At 42.5% G+C, this 24037-nt stretch overlaps 3 protein-coding genes across 8 annotated transcripts in view; 1 reads left to right on the top strand and 2 right to left on the bottom strand.

Moving 5' to 3' along the window:
* Positions 1 to 24037, bottom strand: part of LOC139961837 (uncharacterized) — a 249171-nt gene that overhangs the window by 176225 nt on the left and 48909 nt on the right. The gene's annotated exons all lie outside the window — the stretch shown is intronic.
* The window catches only part of LOC139961861 (uncharacterized), a 51102-nt gene that overhangs the window by 17330 nt on the left and 9735 nt on the right, over positions 1 to 24037 (bottom strand). The gene's annotated exons all lie outside the window — the stretch shown is intronic.
* On the top strand, positions 8576 to 11340 carry LOC139961989 (uncharacterized). Its single transcript, XM_071961762.1, has 2 exons — positions 8576 to 8953; positions 9784 to 11340. The coding sequence occupies exon 2, from the start codon at positions 9907 to 9909 to the stop codon at positions 11323 to 11325; it is 1419 nt and encodes a 472-aa protein (XP_071817863.1). The 5' UTR covers positions 8576 to 8953; positions 9784 to 9906; the 3' UTR covers positions 11326 to 11340.

Here is a 24037-nt window from a genome sequence, read left to right as displayed (position 1 = left end):
GACGCATTATGGTAATCTTCTACAATGTCCTTAGAGTTCATGTTAACCATCGGTTTGGTGGTCCAAGGCGTGCTGCATGGATTAGGGCCCAAAGCTTTTTCGTGGTCCCGTTACACCCATTGAAGAAGTACTGCTTTAGTGGTCATTTTAATTGGTCAAGCACTCTTTGGACCGGGCAAGACGCATTATGGTACTCTTCTACAATGTCCTTAGAGTTCATGTTAACCATCAGTTTGGTGATCCAAGTGCTGCATGGATTAGGGCCCAAAGCTTTTTCAGGTGCCGTTACACTCATTAAAGAAGTAATGATTAAGTGGTCATTTAAATTGGTCAAGCACTCTTTGGACCGGGCAAGACGCATTATGGTACTCTTCTACAATGTCCTTAGAGTTGATGTTACCCATTGGTTTGGTGGTCCAAAGCGTGCTGCATGGATTAGGGCCCAAAACTTTTTCGTGGTCCCGTTACACTCATTAAAAAAGTAATGAATTAGTGGTCATTTTAATTGGTCAAGCACTCTTTAGACCGGGCAAGACGCATTATGTTACCCTTCTACAAGGTCCTTAGACTTCATATGACCCATTGGTTGGGCGGTCCAAGGCGTGCTGGTTTTGATTAGGGCCCAAATGTTTTTATTTCAGTTCCCGTTACATTTATTTTAAAAAATGTTGATTTAATGGTCATTTTAATTGCTCAAGCACTCTTTGGACCGGGCAAGACGCATTATGGTATCCTTCTACAATGTGTTATGAATTCATATGACCCATTGGTAAGGTGGTCCAAGGCGTGCTAGTCTTGATTAGGGCCTAAAGTAATTTTTTTACATTAATTTAAGAACTGATGAAGTACTGGTCATTTTAGTTGGTCCAGAACTATTTGGACCGGGCAAGATGCATTATGGTACCCTTCTACATAGTCATTAGAGTTCATATGACCCATGGGCCATAGATAAACCTCTTTCCACGACCAAATGTTGAACATCTTGTAAGAAAGCTTTTGTCTTGCCAGAGGTGTTACGTCGATACCATTGTCGAATACGTAACCGAATAGGTAGCTGAGTTACTCATTCGCGAATATCGAACGAGGAACGGGGAATAAGTATCTAACTTCACACCGGTCTCTACACGAAGCGTTTCAACTGTGGTTGACCGAAATTCGATTCCATAAAAATGCTCGAGTTGAATTGCTAAGGATTACTCACAAAGTGGAGGCGCTATTGCTAATTCTATGTAGCATAGCGTTTCAGTGTGTGAGCTTCTGGAGAGCTAAAAATCTACTCTGTAGGATGAGGCATTCTGGAGAAATATTATCGGAAATTTGACCGTGTTTTGGCCCTAACTTAGACCGAAAAACGTCATTTTTGACATGTTTTCCCCAAATATAGAGCCATCTCTCTACATATGCCTGTGAAGGCTCCTGACATTATCCTGTATGTCTTAGCTAGTTGTATCGGATAGGGTTAGTTGACTTCAAGGTTTTCACTGTTCTCACATTTTTTTGAAAAAAAAGGTCAAAACGACTGGTTTTTTAATGAAAACAAATCTTTTTGAAGACAGAAAAAAGAATAAAATCAATGTGACCCCCTCGGAAAAGGGTTCTTTATTGATGCAGGCTGTCTTATGTGCAAAATAAAGCAATGGGAAGCTCTCTATAGTGCATTTCTATCTCGAGTAATGATTTTCTAAACACATGGTTTTTCAGTGACTCACATATGGACTATACCTGTCCAGAAACAAACTGCCCAATGCTAATCAGGAACTCCCCAAATTGGTCACTTCAAATATGCCAGGCACACTGACACAATATTCCTACAGATTTTGTAACTACACGAAAATGCCTTAGCTAAATTGGTTCATGGTGGGGACTACACTGGCGACCAACTTACTCAATTAGAGGGATAACAGAATGAGATGGGATGGAGGGCGAAGGGAGTGGGGGGATTTCGGGTTGGGGTGGCGGGGGGGGGGGGGTGAGGTAGCAAACAAACATTTAAGTACTATTTCATAGTTGTCAGTACATACACACATTGATTTATTGATTTATTGATTTTGTTTCATCACGTGAATATATACAATATGATAGGAAGTCCTCTAAAAAACCTTCAGATGGCTTAACAAAGTAGAGGACTCCCTGTAAAGAAAAGGGAAAAAAAAAGAAAGAAAGAAAGCACATGACCGTAGTTACTTAATGGTGTCTCCCCCTCCCCCCCCCCCCCCGCTTGTTGTCTGAATTTCCAAAGAAGATAGTAGTCCCAATTATTCGGTTACAAATAGCAGCCAATACCTCGACGCATCAAGGCCATATATGTCTACATTTCTTTGTGCTGTGGATCTCTCTTTCCTGAGACCTACTTGATCATCGTTATTATAGAAATATCACAAATTCCCATTACAAGAAAAATTAAGGACTCAGGAGTACAAACAACATAGCAGACACCATAAATCATCACCATTGTCTATATTTCAGCTGCATATTAGGCTTATATACAGGCTTATAAACGAAAATGTTATAATATACATATTTAGTTAAGATTGACAGTCTAGACTGTCAGTCTGTCAGCTGACACGGTATACTTTACCTGAGATAAACACTTACACTGGTAATCTGCATTGTCACTAAATAGTTTAGTAAATAATGGTCACTCATTTTTCAACTTAAATCAGTTTATTCTCACCCAGTCTTTTCTGCTCGGTAAATCCATAATTGTCTGAACCAGTCATGTACCAGGATATTAATTTAGTTAACTTAAACGTTTGTAGAAAATACGTACTGAATGATGACCTTGAAATGTCACAAAAAAACTTTGTCGATTACCACAGAATTTGAAGAAAAATATCTTATTATACAAAGCAAAAGCGAATGTCGCTAACTTACAATTAAAAAGAATAAGGTTCCCCTATTAAGACAAGATTTCAGAACATTAAAATTATCTAAAAATATCTGTTTTGGAGGAACTTTGAAAAAGTTCAAACCATTGTATACAGTGACTTGGGGATATGATTTAGCAGCTATAATGCTATTAGATATAAGTGTTTGAAAATGCCAGTAGGCATTGCTCATATCTCGCCAGGGTCTCTTAGTGGACTACAGTTTGCAGACACCACCGTAAATAACAAAACAGTGTCAAATTTGTAATCAATAACAACAATAAAAGTTTGTAGAAATAGATTATAAACTTGGTCCTAGGCAACCATCCTTTTTGGACTACTTTAGAAACTCGCATGTGGGTTGCAGAGGTCCTTCAAGCGGGGACGTGGGGGGTGGACCCTTCTGTTATAGATAAGACAAACTGACTTTGTTTTGAAGTGCCACTGGTGTTCATTGTTCATATAGGCATCATAAATGCATGATAGATGGGGATAGTCTTTGTACTGAAAAGAGATAAATGTAAACACTGCAGCCTGTGTACACACAGATGAGAAATATTACAGACAAACGCGCACTTTTACAACAATACATTAAAATACTATAACGGAAACGAGGCAAGATGACGTCACCCTCATGAACAGTACTACAAAATAACATAATAAAACTGTAACATGTTGTTGGCGTGATACCGTCCTCCATCCGGTTTATTACGTTGAGTAAATTTCAGAAAATCTAAAATCCAATTTAATTGATTCAATGGTTGTCGGTGGGATGGGTTACCAAGCGTCCATTTTCAGATGAACAACGGTCAGTAGACATTGCTGGGCTTAACTCATCTATAACAATCAAAGACAACGATGTCAGGTTATTAATTTTCGTTTGCTTACAATACTAATCTTTGAACATTAACGTAACGGAATTTTTATATGGAACTCGAAAAAGTACTCGAAAAAGAAGCCGGATGAAAAAGTACTCCATTTCGGTACTTGGATTATTAAAACAGTAATCGGACTAGAGCTTGTAACTCGAAACCCGAAGTACCCGGATGTACTTGACTTACAAGTACTCGACGGAAGGACTTCGCCTAACAACCATTTCGCCCAACTGCCATTTCGCCCAACCTTACCATTTCGCCCAACCAGCCTGGTCATTTCGCCCAACCAGCTTGGTCATTTCCCCCAACCAGCCTGGTCATTTCGCCCAACCTTGATTAAATATGATACTTTAGTAAGGAAACGTTTGGGAATTGTTAACGTTACGGGATACGAACCGAATATTAAGGAAACTTGAGGATGGATCAATGTTTTAGGGGTTAGGTTTGATAGTAAACGTTCGGGAATTGTTAACGTTACGAGATACGAATCGAATATTAAGGAAACTTGAAGTCGTGGTTAAATTGATTACATATGTGGTTACATTGATACAGTGGTTTATTTAATATCACTCAGTTGGGACAATATTTGGTATTGATGTACTTTCATATCCTGCTTCAAAGCAATCGCATTGACGATGTGTGAACACCTCGCTTATACTTGATAAAGTTTAAAACGGCTGTTCAATATAAGACAATAACCATATGGAAAAGTTTAGGCTATAAAAGAGCATTTGCTCTACAAAGCCACACAGACTAAAATCCGCCGATGTTATGAGTCACCGGTATGAATATGCATATTGACAGGCGGACCGTTTCATTACCGGCATGGGGATTGTATTTGTTTCTAAATGAATTGATGCTAAAATAATTATAGCAGTGAATGTAAACGAACACTGACACATGACGTTGTGTATATAAATTTATTTGTCTGCACACCTTTTAATCGAACTTGAGAAAATAACATTTATTAGGCAAACTCATGTACTTGACTTAATTAACTGGGGTACATGGAGTTACCCACTTACAGTGGTATCTTCCAAACAAACAACCAGTGATAGTCCTAGCGATAGCTTTAGCCTACGTACATACGAGTGATAACCTAACTGTACGAAACCATATGCATTAATACATAAAGCACGGTAGGCCTGTACGTTCGCTACAAACGTTTACGTGGGCAATTTATATCACTATATTCATCCTATTCCAAAGGAAACTATGAAATAGGATTCTCAACTTGTTAAGTTATGTTCATTGCAATGTCGTCATCTTATTTCATTGCATATTACCACCCAAATCTCGAAATTCACCTCAGAAATCACAATACGATTGTCGGACGAAGCATCAGTGAGAATGTTGTTGATACACAAGCTGATTCGTGACGTAGCTCATGAATAAATAATGAGGCGTTATAATGACGTTTTCGAAGAAAAATTTCTAACGGAAACTTTCATTCGATGGAAAAAAGACATACAGTGAACATTAACCAATCAGAAATAGCCTTATATAATATGAAAGAAGAGAATTTGAAGTTAGTTGCGCAAGTTTAGCCATGCAGTTTGATCAAACGGTCTGAGAATTCGAGTAGTTTGAAGTTAGCGTCCTTGTAGAATAAACGAATATGCAAGCACATAAATCCGATTGGACTAAAAATTTAAACTTTTTTAATCGGAAAACGACATACAGTAAAGTTCAGATTAATGATGATTCATTAAAAGATTATGAAAGAGAAATGTTTAAACTACTGTAATTTGTTTTAGCCGATATCAGTAAATGATATCGGTACATTGATTTTTTTCAAAAGATCGCGATACGGTCGTTTTGGAAGGTATAAAACACACACTTAAGGCCCGAGGTCGACTATGCACGGATCAAATGATCGCCACCTTTCCATATGGTGGTGAAGCATTGGAAAATTTGTACCAACTGGCTGTTCAATATATTGCAGTTAATGAATATGCATGATAATTATACGTAGTAACTATAGCGATGGATCGTGGAACTAGTAAGTTTGCTTTAACAACTTAATATTTCTTGTAATCTTACTTTAATGAAGCCAATATGTTGGCAGAGAAAGCAGGGATATTAACATATTACTTGAAGTGAAGTTTCTAATTTCTTGGATTATGATATATCAAGATACTAAAATCCTGGTAAGAATAATCTGTTAATGCTTTACATATCCTGCAATAAGATGAACATTTAACAAACATGACGGCGTACCAAACTCTGTAGGAACTGATTGAACCCTGGGAGGATGCATCTGGAGACCAAGTAGGATCCTATCACTTCGGACATCCTGGATATCATTATCCTCAGTACACTGGACTGGAAAAGTATATGAAAAACAGAGAATGTAAAGACCAGATCAGAAATATCAATGAAGCGACTCAAAGAGAAAGGATGATATAGCAAACACGTCTAATCTCACGAGTGTAATTGAGATGTCACAATTACTCAAATATAGGTGTTCATGCTAAAATGAGCTAAAAAAAAAAAAAAACACGTTTAAAACTTCAAAGTAAAACGTCACCATTTAATAGCAAAATATCATATGTTTTAGATGAAAGTTGAAATTAGGGGTGAACAAATCCGATTTAAACATTTCGATTTGACATAAAACATCAGTATCTTAAGTGAAAACCGAATAACGCCATAAACGACCACATTATCGTTTCGTTTCGTTTATTTATTTGTTTTTTTCTCACAACATGTACACATTTTAATTAGCTAATGCAGAGAGTTATGGAATGTGAAAGCAAGTGTATCAAAAAAATCATTGTGGGCTTATCTAGTGAGACACTCCCTGTACATAGAGTACACAAATAACTAACATAAAGAAACGAATTATGAAAATAACTAAGACAAATGGGTAACAGGCGACGAAGTCCCCGGAAAATTTGAATTTGGCGTCTTTGTTTTTTATCTTTGTTTCTCGTTTAAAACACAAAAATATATGTGGAGAGAAGAATTAAATTTCTGTGGAACGTATTTGTAGATCCCATATGGTGGGCGGGTCCGAAGGGATGGGGAGGGGGGCTGCATGAAGCTGCATTGTAGCAAACCTAACAACAAAATCGAATAAACAATGATAACGAACTTAAGTTAAATCTGAATCAAAAAAGAATTTTGAACATCCAAAGTCTATATGCCAACCTTCAATGACGGGAATGTTTGGGTCCTCTTCCCCATATATTGCCATGCCCTCTTTGTGTTACAGAATAACTTATACCTTGAAATATTTGAAGAATATCTTTCCAAATTATAATAAGAGGCGTGGTTATGATAAGCTAACAAGGGCGGCGGAAGCACTTTTAATCTGGGGGGGCACCGACATCAAAGGGCACTTAATTTGCAGAAATTCGATTGGACTGATGTAGCCTTATATTTAGTACCCTTTTATAACTCTTATTGTATTATCTTTTTTGCGTATACACATCACTCCATCAACGCCCCCCCCCCCACCCCTTTCATAGAAAATATGCATACTAGCTCTGCAATATCCAAACTTGTATGCACGACTATCTGAGCGGAGCGCCACCGTCGGTTGGCGCTGAGAGTACAAGAAAATTGTTGGTTTTACAAACCCCTCAGATGGCCAGAAACGGCCCTTCCCGAGTGTTCATTCCGGTTCCCTGGCCTCTTGCTAACTTGAGACACCTCAATTTTTATGTAGAAAAAGGGCACATTTTTAACCCTGAGGAAAAGTGGGGGGCACGTGCCCCCTGTGCCCCCCCCGGTTCCGCCGCCCTTGTAAGCTAACAAATAGTGGGAAAGGTGGGCAGAAATGGGCGCGGTTTTACGAGCCTCTCCATACGAATTTTATAGTGGCCCAGATAGAACATAAGAAATTGTAAATAATTGAGACTAGTACTTTTCCCCCTTTAAATTTCGAAACTACATATACCGATTTTTTGTTGTTGTTGTATGTCTCAAACGATTTCTCAAATGTGTACTGCTTTACTCTACATTTACATATTTGTCCATGAAGTAGTGAAATCTTGTCTTCGTACAATGTTTGTTTTACCTTTTTCAAACACATACTTTCCTATTGTTAAACACCACCTTTGTTTATTTGTTCAGTCAACTGTCCCCGCACCCAATATCTCACTAAAATATCTCCCCTGTGTTTTGCCTGTGAACTTTACCCGATTTGGCATCAGGCCAAGTATCGATATGGCCTATTAAAGACCGATTTCAGCAGTGGCGTAGGAAGATACTTTAAGTGGGGGTGGGGGGAGCTGAAGACTGATGGCCGGCCTGGGGGAGGGGTATAAGGGGAGGGGTGTCCCCCCCTTTGGATTTTTTTTTTGCATTCTAGGTGGACTCAGACGCAATTTGGTGCAATATAGCACACTTCAACACCCACTCCAGTTTTGTAAATAATTTTGCATTTTCACCTGGCCTTAGATGTAATTTGGTGCTCCAAATGAGATTTTTTTCTCATTGGAAATGAAAAAGGGGTTTTCTGACTTGCGGAGCGGGGGGAAGGAATGATACTTCCGCCCCAATATATTTCACTGGGGGGGGGGGCTGGCGCCCCAGCCCCCCGGTTCCTACGCCCTTGGATTTCAGCAACATCAAAAGTGAAGTTTGGGCAAAAGATGTATTTCTCTGTGTAGGAATCAAGATTGGGGACGGGGTGCATCAGTAGAAAACGATCTAAAGCCAGAACTGAAAGTGAGTAGAGGTGGCCAGTTTACGCATCCACTGGCAATGAGGAAGTGTCTCACCATATTAACATTAGATCATATTGTTACAAAAATAGGTGACATTTTTGTTTAATCATAATTATATTGTAGTGCATAATAAGCTACCGTAGATTACGGCTGTTAAGCGTCATGGCGAGGAGTGCACATGAAGGCCTCGTGGGCCGGAAGTTGAGCTTCCGCTACTATTGTTTAACTTTGTTCAGTAACTTCCTGACACGTGCTGTGTGAAAGTTACGGCCAGCCTGCACTTATACGCAGGGTTAGGACACACCTGTTTTTGCAGCCGAAGAGAAAGGATCTTTATCAAAGTGGTCGTTATATATATAGATTAGAATTAGAATCGTCAAGTTGTGATTGAACTTTTGTCGTTTGTATAGTCAGTCAATTTCTCTGTGTTCGATTTGGGTAAACCAACTGTTAGTTAGCCCTAATAACTTTATATTCTGGAGTCGTTGTGCACCGTCGCCGTAGAAGTTTTGCCGTGAATCTAACAGGGCCTAGAGTAAGTACCAGTAATCAACCTATATATATATAAATCGGTCGTATAGAGACCAGACGTTGAACACCTAAATTAACGGTGACATTAATCAGGCAGAGTGTAACTCGACATCTGTCTGGCTGGGGGTTAAATTATTCCGTATCAAGGGGGAAATTACATTTACATATTTCTGCTGGTATTCGGGACCTAACGGGAGGGCCTCTTTCATTTTTACGGAACCACATATTTTAGCTGCTGTTATATTCTAGATGTAGGGACCATCTTTCCACCCCATACCCGCGGAATTGTCGGTAATTCGCCTAACAGCGGAACACAGGGCTATTCCGCCTACCCGCGGAATTGATGGTATTCCGCCTTACAGCGGGACAGGGGGTTATTACGCATAACAGCGGAACGAAGGGCTATTCCGCCTACCCGCGGAATTGACGGCATTCCGCCTAACAGCGGAACAGAGGGTATTCCGCCTACCCGCGGAATTGACGGTATTCCGCCTAACAGCGGAACAGAGGGTATTCCGCCTACCCGCGGAATTGAGTGGATTCCGCCGAACAACGGAAAGGAGGCTCGTTCCGCCTATTTTTTGGAATATACTATTATACTGGTTTCTGGCGGAATTAGGAATATTCCGCAGGTCATATACTGGGACTCTACACCTGACTAGTTGTCATTAGGGTCCTACATTGTGTTGCATTGATGTTCCTTCATATATATACTTAATAAATGTATTCAGATGTTCATTTAATGCCCGTAGCATGAAACTGAAAGCAAGTCGTGTTGTAAATAGATTGTTTATACCTACGACCTTGTGTGCCTGAGTATTTATTTCAGAACAGAACTCCGTTCCAGTGATCCCAGACTCCAGTCGAGACCTGATCTCACACCACGGACGAGGTAGCGTTACATTGGTGGCAGCGGTGGGATAAACGTGCCTTGCAGTTGTGTGTGAGGTTGGAGAGATGCCAGGAACTAATCCTTTCAACGACTCTGTGAGCAGTGATCGAGGCTGGATCCTGCAAGATGAAGTCCGCTCTGAGGGAAGCTCTGTGGGTTCAGCAGCTGAGGGAAGGCAGCAAGGAATGCAGCTTATGCAGTTCGACGATATACCCAGCTCTGTGCAGATGGGGGGAGGCCACAACCCAACCGAACGAGGGCCGAATAGACTGGTCGAGGAAGGACGACTGTTTACGGATGGGACACCCCAGGACATCCGACGTAGGGATACTTCCGACCTAGGAGGTGCAAGGGTGGAGAGACGACTAAACGAGAGGGATGTATTCACCGACGGAGCTACCCGGGCACCGCAAAGCAACAGTGGCAACGAATACGGACACAGGATTACTGATGACAATGGATCCCAGCGGTACTTCCATAGTAGAGGTGACGGTAGAGCAAACGCAGCTCCAACACGGCACAGCCGTAATCCGTTTTACGAAGCCCCGATGCCAGTTTCTGACCGTGTGGTGGTCGAAGAGTCCAAACAAATGCCGGGTAAGTACCAAGTGCCGGTAAGTACTTTTCCTCCAGATTCCTACTGGAACGCGCCCCGGATACCAAGTGGCTCTAACCAACGTGTCCAAGTACCAACCTACGATGGCACTTCCCCTCTGAAGGACTATTTAGTGCAGTTCGAACTGATCGCCGAACTTAACGGATGGGATGAATTCACCCAGGCACTACAGCTGGCTGCTAGTCTGCGAGGCCCGGCGAATGCTGTGTTGGCAGATTTGGAGCCCAGAAGAAGGAGGGACTTCGGTTTGCTTGTCGATGCCTTGGAACACCGTTTTGGACGTAGGAACCAGACGGAACTTTTCAAGGCGATGCTACGGAATAGGAGCAGGCAACCAAGCGAGACCCTACCGGAAATGGCGCACGATATCAAACGACTATTAAGCCGTGCTTATCCCGATGCGTCATTGGAAATGAAGGAGACGCTGGCGAAAGACTTCTTCATTGATGCTCTCGGCGACAGTGATGTGAAGTGGAAAGTCTATCAGGCTCGCCCAATGGACTTGGATGACGCTTTGACAGTTGCGGTAGAGCTTGAAGCATTTGGTCTGGCAGAGTCAAAGAAATTGAACCGAAAACTTGGCGTTCGGACAATTGGCGAAAGACAGGACACTAACTCTGGGTCCGGGGAAATAAAAGATCTCACAGAGACGATATCAGCCGCCCTAGCGAAAGGATTTGAGGAGCTAACCGAGCGCCTGACGAAGATGCAGAAACCAACAAAAGTCTGGCAAGGTGACAAGAAGAAACCAAATGATGGCAAGTGCTGGGGATGTGGTGAATTAGGACACTATCGTCGTGACTGTCCCCACGAGCAGGAGGGAAAGACTACCACTGGGGAGAATATTAAACAGGGAAACGAACATTAGCCAGTTTCGATGGGCAGAGGCTGGCTGGAAGATCTGACGTGCCCGATGTACGAATAAGTGGGAAGGCCTGGTCAACGGGAGGGAAGGGACTCTATGTGAGGGGAAATCTTGCAGGTGTTCCTCTAGATTTTCTAGTGGACACTGGAGCTGATATCACCATAGTACGCCCGGAGATCTACCAGAAGCTGTCTGGATCGAACAGGCCTGAACTTGAAGAGGTTTTCGTTGAGATGAGAGTAGCGGACGGCAGACCGTTAGTCTTCCAAGGCAAGGGGATGTTTCAACTTGAGATCAATGGGCTAAAGGTCGAACACGAAGTATGGGTGGCAAGCATTGACACAGATGGTCTCTTGGGATACGAGTTCTTGCAGAAGTTTCGCTGTACAATTGACGCTGGCCTGGGTCGGCTGACCATAGGGTCGCGACATGAAACAGAAACCAAGGAGGAGTTTGGCTGTTTTAGGGTTGCTGTGGCGGAAACCTGCGTGGTAGCGGCCGGCAGCGAGAAAATTGTGACAGGAAGACCTGTAGAAGAGCATCGTTACAAGGGCGCGGGAGTCATCGAAGCTGACGAGAAATTCACGAAGCGACATGAGGTGATGTTAGCCAATGTAGTAGTGGATTCTTCAAACGATGTGATGCCACTAAGAGTGTTCAATCCAAGTGAAAGGCCGATAACTATTTACCAAGGAACTATGGTGGGTTCGTGTTATGCGGTAAACGTACTTGGAGGGGAAGACAACATTGGGCTAGATTGCCATGACGCGAAGAGAGATGGGGACGTCGAGAATTCGCCATCGGGAGCTGACTTTGGGGAATTGGCAGAACACGTGCAGGATCTCGCTAAGAGGAGTTGCAATGGCTTAGACGTTATGCAGCGTAGGAGAGTCACCAAACTTCTGAAGGATTTCGCTGACGTGTTTGCCAAGTCTCCAGATGATCTCGGACGAACTACTTTAGCAAAGCACCGTATAGACACCGGGGGTGCTAAACCCGTTCGACAGGCGGCCAGACGACTCCCACCTACTAGGAAAGAGGAAGCGACTACCGAAGTGAAACGGATGTTACGTCAAGATATTATAGAACCATCCTCAAGCTCATGGTCATCCCCTGTTGTTTTGGTCAAGAAGGGTGATGGCAGCACCAGGTTTTGTGTGGATTATCGAAGGCTTAACGAGGTCACGACGAAAGATTCGTTTCCCCTTCCAAGGATAGATGACTCCTTAGATACACTGGCTGGCTCGAAGTGGTTTTCGACACTGGATCTTGCAAGTGGATACTGGCAGGTCGAAGTCCACGAAGACGACCGGTACAAGACAGCATTTGTTACCCATGGAGGGTTGTATCAATTCAAAGTTTTACCCTTTGGACTATGCAACGCCCCCGCGACCTTTGAGAGGTTGATGGAGAGGGTGTTAAGGGGGTTACAATGGCAAACCTGTCTCCTATACCTGGATGATATCATTGTGTATGGAAATTCGTTTGATAAAGCTGTAAACAGACTTTCTGAAGTATTAACGAGATTACGAGAAGCCGGGTTAAAGCTTTCGGCGAAGAAATGTCATTTGTTCCGAACCCAAGTAACCTACCTGGGTCACATTGTCTCGCAGGATGGAATATCTCCCGATCCTAGAAAAATCGAATCCGTAACTGAATGGCCAACCCCCTCATCAGTGAAACACGTACGTAGCTTCGTGGGACTATGTTCTTATTACAGACGGTTTATCCGAGGCTTTGCCGAGATCTGTTCTCCACTTCACAAATTGACCGAGAAGGATAAGAAGTTTGCATGGACCGAGGAATGCGAGAGAGCTTTCCGAACGTTGAAACGTTCACTCACCACTGCCCCAGTACTGGGTTACCCTGACGAGACCGGTTTGTTCATTCTGGATACTGACGCCTGCGACGTTGGAATCGGAGGGGTTCTTTCGCAACGCTTGGAAGGAAGCTCGGAAGAAACCGTTGTAGCTTATTTCAGCAAGACCTTGTCAAAGTCCGAAAGACGTTACTGTGTTACCCGGAAGGAGCTACTTGCTGTTGTCTCCTCGGTGAAACATTTCCACCACTATCTGTATGGTAGAAAATTCCTGATTCGAACCGACCACGGAGCGTTACGGTGGTTGACGAACTTTCGTAACCCCGAAGGTCAGGTTGCCAGGTGGCTAGAAGTCCTGTTGACCTACGACTTCGACATACGACATCGACCGGGCAAGCAACACGGGAACGCTGATGCGTTGTCAAGGCGTCCTTGCGGAGATTGCAAACATTGTGAACGAGCCGAGGCCAAGGAAGCTGAGCAGGACGACGATTATCGCATCGTAGGTTGCAATTTAGAGAAGGTATATATTTCTCCTTTTCCGGGAGTGGACGGAGACCCTAAGCTGGTAGTGGAAGACAGTGCGTCAACAAGACAGAGGAGCGATTTGGGGACAGCTCCACCGGAGGTCCAGAGCGTGAAGAAGGCAGAACAGGCCCCGGAGGACACACCTGAGGTGGGAGCGAATCTGGACTCTGGGGGACGAGGCCAAAAGCCCGCTTGGTTTCACAGATGGTCCGATGTCGAGTTGAGAGAGATGCAAATAGCTGACAAGGACATAGGGCCTATCCTACTGTGGAAGGAGGTGCAGGACTCAAGACCTGATTGGGCACAGATTACTGCTGGTAGTCCTACACTGAAGAATTATTGGAACCAGTGGGACCGGCTGGATCTTAAGGAAGGTGTGCTTTATCGGCGATTTGAGTCTAGTGACGGCATGTCAGTACTTCTCCAGTTGGTGGCACCAAGAAGAATCCAAGAGGAAATTCTATATAGTACACATAACCACAGACTCTCAGGTCACCTGATGACGAAGAAGACAATTGAGAGGATCCGGGATACTTTCTATTGGAGCGGCTACCGGCGCCATGTCGAGAAGTGGTGCCGAAGCTGTGATGTCTGCGCTGCACGGAAGGGTCCGAGCAAGAAGTTAAAGTCCGAACTGCAGACCTACGGAACCGGACATACTCTACAACGCTGTGCTATGGATATTTTGGGACCTCTTCCAAAGTCAAGCGGAGGGAATCGTTACGTACTTATCGTTTCGGACTACTTCACCAAGTGGACTGAGGCATATGCGATGGCCAACATGGAAGCAGAGACAGTTGCCACTTTACTTGTAGAAGAATTTATATGCCGTTTTGGGGTTCCAGAAGAGCTACACACCGACCAGGGTCGTCAATTCGAATCGGAACTGTTCCAGCATATGTGCAGAATGCTTGACATCGGGAAGACGCGAACAACACCATTTCATCCTCAGTCAGATGGAATGGTGGAGAGATTTAACCGTACCTTGGAAGCCATGCTTTCTACCGTTGTATCCAGAAACCAAAAGGACTGGGATACCTGGCTTCCCTACACAATGATGGCTTACCGGTCAGCGCAACATGAGAGTACGGGATTCTCTCCAGCAGAACTAATGTTTGGTCGTTCCATTGGTTTGCCCCTTGTAACCCAGCCCCCAGATGATGGATCAAATGATGCAGTAAAGTCCCCTTCTAAGTACGCCTTAGGGTTGGAGAACAAACTCCAAGAAACCCATGCGCTGGCTCGTGATAAGTTAAAGATTTCAAGGGAAAAGCAAAAGAAATACCACGATCGTACCGCATCTATGTCCTTTCTTGAGCCTGGGGATATAATATGGTTAAGGAACACCACTCGGGAGGTTGGGCTTTCACCCAAACTGCAAAGACGTTGGGATGGGCCTGGTCGAGTCCTTAAACGCATCTCTGATGTCGTTTACAGGATACAAATGAGTTCTAGAGGTAAACCTCGGGTTGTCCACCGTGATCGGTTAAAGAAATATGTAGGTGAGGACCCTCCCCTTTGGTTATTGCAGCCGATCAAAGATCAACCGAAACCTAAGATGGTGGGAACCCTGGTAGAACTGGGTCGATAAATCACAATGGGACTGGACAGCGGGGAAAGTTAATTTCATGTTTTCATTTCATACTTCTGAATCGCTAACGATGCATCCTTATTGTTCTTGTAGAAAATGTCCGAACAGTACGAAACTGAGTACAGATGCAAGGTTTGCAGAAAACTCTACGTTAACATCCCTGACCTTGAGCGACATGTGCAGGCCAAGCACAGGAGTAAGCGGCACAAGTGCCTCCATTGCGATTATGGCAGCAACAAAAAAATAGACGTGGAGCGACACACACAGAGCAGACATCCACTGAGGGATGACGAGGGGAGGGGAGGCAAGAGGGCAAAGTCAGCAGAAGACGTCTCTTCGAAGGCAAAGGAAGGGGCTAAGACTGGGGGTTCCTCATCGACCTCGGACACCTCGATTCCCGACACAGCCGGAGGGAGAAAGAGCCTGCCGAGTCACGGTCACCCCCTAGGCCATGCCGCCGTCTTCAGGGATTACCGGTCCTGGACGAACTGCTGGGATCTCCAGTAACGGACCTGGATGGGGAAGTCGCTCTGGACCGACCACCTCCAACACCCCGTGTCACCCCTGGGAGACCGACGGAGGCGTCTGACCCGACCGCGCGGGAAATCGTGAGACAGGCGAGACGGGACGCCAATATCCAGGAAGGCGAGGAAGTGAATACCGAACCGAGCTTACGGGAGCGCGTGTCCACAGTGGTGCTGCCCGATGGGAGAATATTCGTTACGATAGAGAAGTTTGGTCCCTCCTCCGGAAATTAATCTACATATTGTTTTTATAATGTTTTTTTGTTTTGGTTACTGTGTGGGTCGACCGTCGGGGACAGTGACAGCTCTCTGGTTGATGTCACCTCGGTGAATCCCAGATCTGTCCAATCGTCGTGGATCACTCACATAATTTTGCACGATTTAACCTAGGTATATGTGTTAGGCTTGGGACATTTAAAAAAAAAAAAAATGTTTTATCTGGTTGAGTTCACTTCGGTGGGTCCCAGACCTACTTCAAGTCGTTTTATTCATTGGTAGTATTGTTTTTAAGTGTTTTGATATTGTTGTATTCAAGATAGCCTGTCTATGGTATATTAGTGTTTGCAACCGCAGGATTGTTCAATTGTAGTTGTATTCCACATCACACCCTGGGTGTATTGGAGTGGTTTGATGAAGTATGTATATCTTTTTGTAAATATATAATTTTTTTAGTAGAGTGGTGGATGGCGGAATTGGGGGTATTCCGCTCAGGCGGAAGCGGAATTCGGGAAAATCCGCTCTCTGCGTTAAGGGAGCAAGGTTTCAAGTTCTGATAGATATGGTCAACAGGATGGCCTGGGATGATTATTCTAAAGTTGCATTCTATGTTGCTTGACATTGCTTCATGTTTTATTATTATTGTTATTATGAATATACCGGATATGTATTACGTGTACAAGTGCACTTCATGTTTAATGTCGGTACATAATTTTGTTCACTATTATTCAGTTTTATTGTAATGCGGGGACGCATTTGTGACTAGGTAGGGGAGAGTGTTACAAAAATAGGTGACATTTTTGTTTAATCATAATTATATTGTAGTGCATAATAAGCTACCGTAGATTACGGCTGTTAAGCGTCATGGCGAGGAGTGCACATGAAGGCCTCGTGGGCCGGAAGTTGAGCTTCCGCTACTATTGTTTAACTTTGTTCAGTAACTTCCTGACACGTGCTGTGTGAAAGTTACGGCCAGCCTGCACTTATACGCAGGGTTAGGACACACCTGTTTTTGCAGCCGAAGAGAAAGGATCTTTATCAAAGTGGTCGTTATATATATAGATTAGAATTAGAATCGTCAAGTTGTGATTGAACTTTTGTCGTTTGTATAGTCAGTCAATTTCTCTGTGTTCGATTTGGGTAAACCAACTGTTAGTTAGCCCTAATAACTTTATATTCTGGAGTCGTTGTGCACCGTCGCCGTAGAAGTTTTGCCGTGAATCTAACAGGGCCTAGAGTAAGTACCAGTAATCAACCTATATATATATAAATCGGTCGTATAGAGACCAGACGTTGAACACCTAAATTAACGGTGACATTAATCAGGCAGAGTGTAACTCGACATCTGTCTGGCTGGGGGTTAAATTATTCCGTATCAAGGGGGAAATTACATTTACATATTTCTGCTGGTATTCGGGACCTAACGGGAGGGCCTCTTTCATTTTTACGGAACCACATATTTTAGCTGCTGTTATATTCTAGATGTAGGGACCATCTTTCCACCCCATACCCGCGGAATTGTCGGTAATTCGCCTAACAGCGGAACACAGGGCTATTCCGCCTACCCGCGGAATTGATGGTATTCCGCCTTACAGCGGGACAGGGGGTTATTACGCATAACAGCGGAACGAAGGGCTATTCCGCCTACCCGCGGAATTGACGGCATTCCGCCTAACAGCGGAACAGAGGGTATTCCGCCTACCCGCGGAATTGACGGTATTCCGCCTAACAGCGGAACAGAGGGTATTCCGCCTACCCGCGGAATTGAGTGGATTCCGCCGAACAACGGAAAGGAGGCTCGTTCCGCCTATTTTTTGGAATATACTATTATACTGGTTTCTGGCGGAATTAGGAATATTCCGCAGGTCATATACTGGGACTCTACACCTGACTAGTTGTCATTAGGGTCCTACATTGTGTTGCATTGATGTTCCTTCATATATATACTTAATAAATGTATTCAGATGTTCATTTAATGCCCGTAGCATGAAACTGAAAGCAAGTCGTGTTGTAAATAGATTGTTTATACCTACGACCTTGTGTGCCTGAGTATTTATTTCAGAACAGAACTCCGTTCCAGTGATCCCAGACTCCAGTCGAGACCTGATCTCACACCACGGACGAGGTAGCGTTACAATATCAAGTAAGAAAAGAATTTGAAGCACTTTATGGGACTACCGTCGCCATTGGTTACTGTCTGGTGTAGGGAATTTTATACCAGCCTACTTGATTTCAAACATTTATTGTAAGACAGAGGGTTTCATTTCTATAGACAGACAGAGAGATATAAAGCAAGGACATAAATTTGAGTCAATGCTTTCATGTCTTTCATATCAGACAATCACAATTTTGTACGTCTCTTCATAGTTATAATTATGGCTCGTATCACCTATGTATATTCCTCCTTTCCCTTCCTTTCTTTCTTTCTTAAAACAAAGATAAGACGTTCCATCATCAAAAGTTTTCTTTAATCCAAAATTGTGAAACGAAGGAGCACTGGAACTGAGAATTTTGAATTTACATCACTTGAATGCCGACCACGTGACACCGGCCTCAGAGCTTAGGTCCTGATGTGAATATAACTTTTACTATATCTTTAACTTTTAATATTGTACCGTAAGATATCTTATGATTTACAAATCGCGAGGCTACTGGCTAAGTGATAGGATTAGATAAACTTTCTACAACGTAGAGGCCTATAATTAAAATAATCATATATCATTAACATGTTAATACTTTAAACATTATCTTAACATATACAGTGATGGAATTTCCAAATATTGGAAAGTTATTGAAAGAAAAGATAGCTGTGTTGTAAAGTTAACTCACCAGCTGGGGGAAGGGGTTTAAATCGCACCAGAAAACACCCCATGTTCACTAAGTCAGCTTAATGTAAATGATAAACTGTACACAGTGACATTGAAAAGTCATACGGTAATATATTTTGTACGGAAGCCTCAAGTGAGCATCCCGTTATCAGACGTTACGTTACTGTCGAACGCGTACTTCACAGGAGGAACGTTGGTGTGGGAAAATCCAAATCTGACTAAGAAAATTTTTAATAGTTTAAGATAAATGGAGTACCATTTAGGTGAGAACAAATCAAGAAAGTCTCCGTTGTTTCTTATCCTTTTCTGTGTCATTAATTCCTGACAAGGCGAGGATCCGTGTACGGCCATAAATCATCGGGATGATATTGACAGTTTCAATAAGAACATGTGCAACTATCGCTTATAAGAAGAAGCGAAAAAAGTACATCAATGAAGGACAGAAGAACGTTAAACATTCAAGCACGTGTGGCTCTGAGCTGTCCCGTAAGATTCTTCCAAACGCAGATCCTATTCAGAAAGGTACTGGAAGTAAATAAACTCATAGAACCATTTTCCATCTAACTCACCTTTACTGAAACAAAGTTTTCTCAAAATGGTGACGAAAATGTGCCCCCCCCCCGCACCCACACATCCCTCACACCAGGTACCCAAAAGCCCTACTGTTGCTTAGGTTAGATCATGAAATACACGCCCGTCCTCCTCCTACCCCAACACCATAGAATTCTGCTTTAACTTGCACAGTGTAGTTCTCCTCTCACGATAAAAGCAAGAATTCTCCCTTTCCCTTTTGGCGCTATTTATGCCTCATGCACTACAAAACGTACACAGAGATCTCAACAATGTTTATTCATGTCTGTTTTGCATAAGATTTCATCTTTTTGGGAGTCGGACTCTGCAGCAGAAAATACAAACAAGCCTTGTACATGATGCAAACTGATAAAATTGCAATACGGAATATTTGGGTGAACTATGTAGTCTTGTCCAGTTTAATATTATGGTGGACGAATTTGTGCCCACGATACACGACCCACGACACACCTCAATTATATTGACCAATCGTAACGTTACCCCAATGGAATAGGACGCTAATTTTCAAAACTGTTTATTCCTTCACAAAGCTATGGGAATTTCCCCCAAAATTTCGGCACTTTTCATGTAAACCTACCGTTTGTGACAAGCTACCAAATTTTCAGTTGGAGAATGCTTCATTGCTGCCGCATGTTAATTTCTCATTTGTTTTTCTGTCATATTTTCTTGTCCACCACGAACCTAAACAAATACGGTACGGTATATATGCCAACGCAAGAGAAAAGAGTCATCGCTGCAAATAAAGCAACAAAAAAACATACAGCCTTCTGATGAGGGATCGTGTAAAGGGTAGCTGCTAAAATGGTTGGGGGAGCACACGCTACCCACTACTCCAACAACGATTAATTCTGTTGAATATATACTGTTAATGAAATAGTGTGTTACATTAAATCCCAAAACTGATCAATTCATGTTACCACAATTCAACCTACACAAACACCGAAAGTTGAAATATCAGAACGGCTTGTCGGGGTTTCCGTAGTACCGTGCGGTAGACACGTCTTGTCGAAATTAAAAGGCATAACGGACTACATACTTAATTAGCAAGAAGCTGACCATTCTTGTCTTTCGAACGGTGCAAAACAATCTGTTAATGATTTTACATTAGTTCATGACGGGGTACACAGCGCACGTTCGTGAACGGGTATGCATTTGCAATTTTCTAAAGCCTGCAAACATTATTTGTAACCTTTGCGCTTAAATTTAGCTCCTCGAAATTACTGCACAAAGCAGCAAGTGTGCAACCTGCAAGATTGTTGTCTAATGTTCGATACATGACAATGGTGACACCCTTTTGTTGGACATTTGGTATAATACATATTTTCCGGTCCGAATAGTTCCTGACTGAGTAAAATGATAACTGCGTCATCAATTCCTGAATTAATAACCAATGACCAATTACAATGAAAACTAAATCAACAATTTTTTTAGATAACTGTAACAGGATTTCAAAGTGGAACAGTTGAGCCCTAGTCAAAACCAACACGCCTTGGATCACCCAACCAATGGGTCGTATGAACTCTAAGGTCGTTGTAGAAGGATAACAAAGTACGTCTTGCCCGGTCCAAAAAGTAATTGACCAATTTAAAAGACCGCTAAATCATTACTTCTTTCATGACTTAAATCTTATAGCGAGAAAGCTTTGGGCCCTAATCCATGCAAAACGCCTTGGACCACCCAACCAATGGGTCATATGAACGCTAATGACATTGTAGAAGGTTTCCATGATGCGCCTTGCCCCGGTTCAAAAAGTGCTTGACCAATTAAAATGACCACTAAATTATTAATTTTACAATGACTGAAACGGGGTCACGAAAACGCTTTGAGTCCTAATCCATGCAGCACGCCTTGGATCACCAAACCTGTGGTTAACATGAACTCTAAGGACATTTTCGAAGAGTACTTTAGTGCTTCTTGCCCGGTCCAAAGAGTGCTTGACCAATTTAAATGACCATTAAATCATTACTTTTTTAATGCGTGTAAATGGACCTACAAAATCTTTGGGCCCTAATCCATGCAGCACGCCTTGGACAACCCAACCAATGGGTCATATGAACGCTAATGACATTGTAGCAGCGTTCCATAATGCGCCTTGCCCCGGTCCAAAAAGTGCTTAACCAATTAAACTGACCACTAAATCATCACTACGTTCATGTATGTAAATGTACCTGTACAAATCTTTAGGCTCCAGTCAGGACCAGCACGCCTTGGACCACCTAAGCTATGGTTAACATGAACTCTAAGGACATTGTAGAAGAGTACCATAATGCGTCTTGCCCGGTCCAAAGAGTGCTTGACCAATTTAAATGACCATTAAATCATTACTTTTTTAATGAGTGTAACGGCACCTGATAAAAACCCTTTAGGCTTTAATCAAGACCAGCACGCCTTGGACCACCCAACCAATGGGTCATATGCATTCTATGGACATTGTTGAGGGGTACCATTATGCGTCTAACCCGGTCCAAAAGAGTGCTTGACTAATTCAAATTACTAATGCACAATCATTATCCAGCAGATTCATCAATATTTTCTTTTTTGAAGTTTTACTCTATGTGTGTACCAGGGTGGTGATACAAAACAAAAGCAACACCTTTGGCGAAGATTAATGCTAATTGGTGCTTTACGATCATCAGCATACAAAGTTTCCTTCCCACCCATGCAGAGAAACACACGCGCACTTTTGTTCTATTGGGGGGGGGGGGGGCACGCACCTTAGCGCAACTCCATTTCTCAGAATGAAGTGATTAATGAAGACTGGCAACGCAATGAAAACCGTTTTTTTTTATTAGTTCATAGAACTTAATTTCATTTATTTTATTCGTTTCACACGTCACAGATTTACAGATTGAAAGAACAGAGAACTTTTCTTGCCTCTCTCCATGAAAGTGTTTGTGAACGCTGTTACCTCCTTCGTAGGTTCTGAAAGATTCCACTGCTACATTCTATACAGAGCTGACTATAAGGCAATGAGTCATCTCGGGTCAAGCGGAGATAAACTTACTTTAACAGTTTATTTAGCAAAATAGTCTTCAAGTAAAATAGGTCTACCCAGACATATATTTTTTGCCGAAATCCCTTTCTGATTTATTGATGATCTCCATTAGTCATAGTTGGTAATGAACCAATCCAAGTTACCCTATAGTTCCATTCTATGCATTTTTCATTTTATCGTGTTTCCATGTGCTTGTCCTTTCTCTTAGCGATTTTTCAATAGAAAGTTTCTGTTGGAGTATAGAGGGCAGATCCACCATAAGAAGTTTCACTGGGTTTATTCCAACTAAACATAGACCAGAGTTAGTGTGAGTTTTTAGAAAATTTCCTTTTATTCAGTTTTACCTAAATATTAACTATAACTTCCATAACCTAGCTATACAAATTTTACAAAATACACAAGATATATTCAATCCATTAACAAAAGTGCCAGATTTTAGGCCAATTTCGCGTTTAGTCAAAATTACACTTTTCTAATCACTTACAATTGTATTTAATGTATTAATTCTTCGGTTAATATAAATTAGGCTATATGCTGAGTCAATTATGGAAGTATAGAAGTCAGGAGATATGTAACATGCTTAATATCCAGCCCTCCCCCCCCCCCCACCCTCCTCATTTATTCTCTAGTTGGATTGAAATGTACTTGTAGAAGAGAAATTTTCATGCCAAAATTACTTTAATCTGGTAGAATTGATACATTTTACCAATTTATGTGCAAAGATGTTCCATATCACTATTATACTCAATACTTCATAAGATAAATGTAAAGGAGCGGAACAAAGGACCATGCGTTCTGATTGTAATTGAATGATTCATTCAGGATGTTTCTTAGAAGTTTTCTCTCGTTAAAGAACGCTTGACCATTAGGCTCGAACTAAGTGATACCGATTTACGAACTGACTGCCTACCTTGTCCATGGAATTACCTTTAAAAGACTGAGAGGTCATATTTATTATACCGTGATTGCTCCCTAGTGTCGAACCATTAAAATTGATAGAGAACTGAAATAATCTGCAGCATGTTGAAAGTTTAACTGCATTTTCGCATTGGTATTCCCAAATGAATTAAATATCGGAAATAGTCACAACGTTACTGCATGTGCCATTAATGCATGGTAGGCCTAGGGGATTGTTCATTACTTTGATTGTTTGTCCGGCTGTAAGCTTCAGTTGAGCTGTTTATGACAGTGCATGCCTGCCACAAGCCTGCCACAAGTCTGCCACAAGCCTGCCACAAGCCTGCCACAAGCCTGCCACAAGCCTGCCACAAGCCTGCCACAAGCCTGCTACAAGCCTGCCACAAGCCTGCTACAAGCCTGCTACAAGCCTGTTACGGCCTTGCTTTAGCCCTGGAAAGATGCTGTCGCTTTATGCCACTGTGTTCAAATAACTCCCACATTGCAATTTCCCTCTTTGATTAGGTCTGAAATTTCGTAAGTGATTTGCGCAAGTTAAAGTGTTATATATGCTGACTGTTCTGCCATTCAAGTAAATGGTTTTTTTTATCGTCTATCGGGCAGGTAGTCCTGTTTTCAGTACTTATTCATTTTCACAGGGATTCAGTTTACACTGTACTACACATGTTATTGTTTATACTTCATTAAGCAGGCCACCTGTGGCTC

This window comes from Apostichopus japonicus, chromosome 20 (assembly GCF_037975245.1).
Source record: "Apostichopus japonicus isolate 1M-3 chromosome 20, ASM3797524v1, whole genome shotgun sequence".
Taxonomy (NCBI): domain Eukaryota; kingdom Metazoa; phylum Echinodermata; class Holothuroidea; order Aspidochirotida; family Stichopodidae; genus Apostichopus; species Apostichopus japonicus.
The sequence above is the reverse complement of the archived record's forward strand: the minus strand, read 5'-3'. Positions and strand labels throughout refer to the sequence as shown.

Bases quoted from the DNA above. Each gene is read 5' to 3' on its own strand.
- LOC139961989 (XM_071961762.1), top strand. From the start codon at position 9,907: ATGCCAGGAACTAATCCTTTCAACGACTCTGTGAGCAGTGATCGAGGC.